Genomic DNA, 5,000 nt, shown 5'->3' on the forward strand with positions numbered 1-5,000 from the left:
ATAAGGCAAAGCGTGGAACCTCAGTTCTTTTTGAGTACAATCTGAATAGTTCTGGACGTGATGAAAACTGGTGCAGTCTATGTGTAACTTTCAGTCCAGTTCAGATCCATAGGGGAAAAGAGTACAGCCACAATGTCTTTTTTGATACAACCACTGGACAGTGTTTTAATCAGGCTGTAAATCTCTGATAGATCATTGGCGGGGTAACCACACCCAACAGTGATGTCACAGTGTACTAGAGTACCCTGGAATACACGTTTACATCACTACAGCACGGGACAAATCAAACGTATCTATATTTTCTTTCTGCAAAGTTTTATGTATAGATGGCTTTCCAAGTGACGTCGAGTAGAGAACAAACAGGAATGACTGAGAGTTTATGAGCAGATCAACATGTGAAATTATTTTTGTGCTTTAAAATAAAATGGAATGAAAATGTTCAATAACTGAAGAAGAAAACTCTTGGCTAGCTCAGAATTTGCTGTTAGCTCCAGATGGTTTTGCTCTAAAACTGCAGGAATTTTATGTTCATGGCTTTTTATTGAATAGTGGGAATGTTTGTCAGGCTCCGTGATTGATATTTAGCCGATAAGTTTGACAGAAATACAAGAGATAAATCTCACTGGATTATGTGTCATGCTAGCTAGCCAGAGCTGACAGATGCGCACAAATTCACCTCTGACCCTTCAGCAAATTGCTTTAATTCTAAATACTGAAAACGGATGTATATAAACTGTGAGAATAGACAAAAAGTTTACTGTCAAAAACTCAGCGAACTGCAGGACATAATTCACCCTTCTGTTCATTTACTAGTACATCCCTTAATTCAACTGTTTTCAGTGCAAGAACAACGTTGTGTGGGTCAGCTCTGTGAATGACGGGACGTTTAGAAAGCTTTTACATTCTGTTGGCTCACGGATCTCTATTCTGCGCCACGTCTGCTCTGTTCCCATCAAAGCTGATGTCAACAAGCAGCATCTGGCTTCCTTCCCAGATCAGGACAGAGGGACTGCAGAGTGCTGACGGACGTGTCACCACTGAAGCAGCCTCCATCAGGTGGAAAAATATAAAGATTTTCTTACAACGTAATAAAAAACGTGTATCTGTTTGGATTTACGAACAGGCTTTGGAATTAATTCCTACTTAAAGCCCCACTGAGCTGTAACTTGATGTCTCTATCTAATATATTTTTGGGGACACGCATCCTCAGGGCACGCCGCATCTTTGCCAGGAGGAATCTGAAAGGCGTTCCATATTAAAACCTGTCTGAGGCTGTGAAAATACAAGACTTTTAAAACTGCTGCCTGGATCCCCGAAAAGGATCAAATTACCAATTTCACAATCTGAAGAAAATACACGAGTTGTGACATTGAAACGAAACTTTATCTAAATGTGTTGATTGGACGTGCTTATCACAGTCCTGTGACAGCCACAGATACCACATTTCTTCTTCTGTTGGGATGTAAAGATTTCAACAAGTGACAAAAAAAAGTTTAAATCTATCGTTTTAATCAAACTACATCTCAAAGTTTTGTATCTTTAGTTTACTGACACAGTCATACAGTATTAATTATCAAAAAGATAAAATATGATACAGTGCAGGGACTCATGGAGGTCAGAAGGTGGCAGAGACATCTAAGCGAGTGTCATTAGTCATGATACAAGGGTAACTAATATGAGAGGACCAGCAGGAGACAGTTGTAGAAACGCATTGCATTGATTTAATAACGCACAGGTGATCAGTAAGGAGGAGAAAGATGATTTGTGGTGTTTCGGTTCTTTTTCTAGCAGTTATAGTTGAGTGCCCACATGCATGAGGCCAAGTGTTGCGTTGTATTAGCGGCTCACTACAACACAATCAGCTCATGTACTATATGTTTACGGCAATGTCTGTTGGTGGGTCCATGAAATCAGTTTTGAAAAAAAAGTTAAATTTCTGTAATTTTTCTTTATGACCAGAAGTCTGGCAGCTGGATTCATGCGATGTCACGACATCACGCAAGAATTTGGAGGAACACACATCCCACGTAAATCCAGCTGGTCAGGCTTCAAGTAATGAGTTTGTGTTCCCGTAAGCGTGAACTTTGACCTTTGACCACCAAATCCTAATCTCTTCATCCTTGAGTCCAGGTGGACGTTTGGGCCGAATTTGAATGAATTCCCTGGAGGCGTTCTTAAGATGTCGCCGGACGGCCGGACAACCAGAACACATAATCCCTCTGGACACAGCTGTCTCCAGTGCGGAGGTATAATACAAAAAGTATCTCAAGACAAATCCTATCTATGTATTCTGGGCTTGGTTATTGCTCTGCCCTGTACTCGGGTACTGGACAGTCTGCTGCTGGACTCATTACTGAGACAGAGACGGACGATCACATCACTCCTGTGCTTGCCTCTCCACACTTGCTCCCTGTTAAGTTTCAGATTGATTTTAAAACGTTATTGCTCACTTTTAAGGCCTTAACCGGCCTCGCTCCGAAATACACCTCTGATTTATTCACCTGCTATTTGCCCCCTGGACCATTAAGAGGATGGAGCCCTGCTGGCTCCTCCCAGGTCACAGTTTGTGACGAAGGGTGATCACACTAAGTATCTATCTTCTTTTAAATCTCTTCTTAAAACTTTTCTCTATCGAAAATGTTTGATATTTTTTCATTTATACTGTTATTATTCTATTAATTTGATCTATGTCATGTCTGCTTTTATTTCCTTTTGTAAAGCACTTTGCGTCATTGTTAAGAAAAGTGCTATAAAAATGAATTATTGGAATTCATCAGATGGCCACTAACACGAATCCAAATGAACGATAATGTTTATCCATAACGGCTGGATGTGTTTGCTGATTAGTCCGCCATATTAGTTTAAAAGGTGACGATATGTCAGAGTTGTGTTTCTGCCCCCCCCCTCAAATAGCCCAAAAAGTTACTGTAGGTTTAAGGAATGTGGAGAAAGTCGACTGTAAACGCCCACCAGCATGTTGATAGCATTAAGCACAGTGTAACTTATACACTGTGCTTAATGCTATCAACATGCTAGCGTGACTGTACACTGATCTGAGGCTGTAGAAACAGACAGCAGACATGCAGAGAGGGGCATTGCAGTTGCAGTATGTCTTAGAACAGTGGTTCCAAAAACCTTTTTCCTGGGGACCCACATTGGAAAAATGACAAACCATCCCGACCAAATTCACAATAAGCCATAACAAGAACCGATCTATAAATCATGAGAAGAGTGAATTGTCCGTAAATAAACGTTCCTGACAATATTTACTGCCAAACCAGCCATTCAGAAGAGATTTACATTCAATAAATCACTGAAAACATATACATGTTAAATACCTTATAAATAAGTACAAATAAATGCGTTTAGGCGAAGTTAACAGCCTCTCGTTCTTTTGCTTCCATATTGAAAACAAACAGAATGTACGCTAGCCTTTGTTTATTCAATGGTATAAAGAGGCTACAACGGGAACATTCAGGCTCAATGACGGGGCTCAGAGCTGAATGGCAGATATAAATCTTGAATAAATGATGATGGAAGAAATTCAGTTCAGCCAATTCATTTGGCGACCCTAATAAATTCTCCCTCGACTTTGGAAATGAAAGGTAACGCATGCAAAGTTGAATAATGACATTGTTTAAATCCTGGATCTTCCAATCAAATCCAGCATCATCTGGATCTGAATACTACATATATTCTTCTGTAATTTGTCTGGGTCAGATGAGTGCAGCCCAACCCAACCTGGTAACACAAATACCACAAACACACATTGTTTCCTGTACCTGACTCCTGAGCATGTGCTGAGAGCGACCCAGGACTCCGGATGTCCTCTCACATGGCCGTGGTAGAAGCAGTGACCCTGCAAGAGAAAAGAACTGCAATCAATACTTCTTTCATTCATATTTCATGTGGAGGAACGCTTGTGATAATGTTTATGAAGACATGCCTCTGGGGAGTGTCCCTGAAGCAGACCTCGTGCTCCTGTTTCATAGCTACAGCTGCCGACTGCATCTCAACAACGGTGGATCGATACCGCTCAGCAAAGCTCCGTACGCTCGCTTTGACGGTGTTCATGTGAAGGTTGGTGCTCGGCCAAACATCCAGATGTGGATGTGAAGAAGTGTAATAAGAAGAAGGCAGACTGCTGCGGGCAGTGTGAGTTCATAGCTGTTCAGCACAGCGCTGTGTTTGAATGAGCAGAACTATTAAGGTCAAATGAATTCATTACAGCTATATTCCACTTTGTCTTTGTGTTATACCCTTTTCCCACCACAATTAGCACATCATGCACAAACATACTGTATATGCAGGTTTTTAGGATGCAGCAAAACCCACTATAAACAGGCGATTGACTCCTTTCCCATTTCCAGTAGACCAGCATGCCTTTCTGTTTTCTACATGTGTCAACGTCACACACACGCTGGAAAACCGTTGGTAAACAGCGGAGAGCAGCATGGAGGCCAGTGAATTTGTTACCGTGGTTACTTCATTTTTTTACATCTGTTACTCATTCAGTCTCTCTTTCCAACTCCACGGATCAATGTTGGAGCGCTGCTTGGACGGAGATTTGAGGTGAAGAAAGGTTGTGACTGCAGCTGTCTGAGTGATAGAGCAGGGCTGTCATCAGTGTGTGAATGGGTGAATGATGACATGTAGTGTTAAAGCGCTTTGAGTGGTCAGAAGACGAGAAAATAATAATAACTATACGTATAACTATACTATATAAGTCCAGTCCAGTTAGCATTTACCAAGACGTCATGTTGTCGTCATGTCTCTGAAGTTAAAACCAGCCGAGCTACCACAACACGAGCTCACACTACAGCACTGTAACTTGTACAAAAGAAAAAAAAGACAAAAGAATATAACACTTTCAACCTTTGAAGAACAGATGTATCACACCTTTCATGACTTCTAAAAGCAACTCTGCCTTTGGGCCCGAAGCCCTGCTGCTAATGTTGAAAAGGGATTTATCATCACAAGGTTGAAATGACGCCTGCATT

The 5,000-nt window shown here is 41.2% G+C and overlaps 1 protein-coding gene across 2 annotated transcripts in view; it reads right to left on the reverse strand.

Moving 5' to 3' along the window:
* The window catches only part of adam19a (ADAM metallopeptidase domain 19a), a 186,145-nt gene that overhangs the window by 67,533 nt on the left and 113,612 nt on the right, over positions 1-5,000 (reverse strand). For both annotated transcript variants that reach the window (XM_076087223.1, XM_076087224.1), the window contains one exon: positions 3,783-3,859. In XM_076087223.1, coding sequence (XP_075943338.1) covers positions 3,783-3,859 — 77 coding nt within the window. The remainder of the gene's footprint in view (positions 1-3,782; positions 3,860-5,000) is intronic.

This window comes from Anarhichas minor, unplaced genomic scaffold, assembly GCF_050575085.1.
Source record: "Anarhichas minor isolate MPS153535 unplaced genomic scaffold, ASM5057508v1 ptg000009l, whole genome shotgun sequence".
Classification (NCBI taxonomy): Eukaryota; Metazoa; Chordata; class Actinopteri; order Perciformes; family Anarhichadidae; genus Anarhichas; species Anarhichas minor.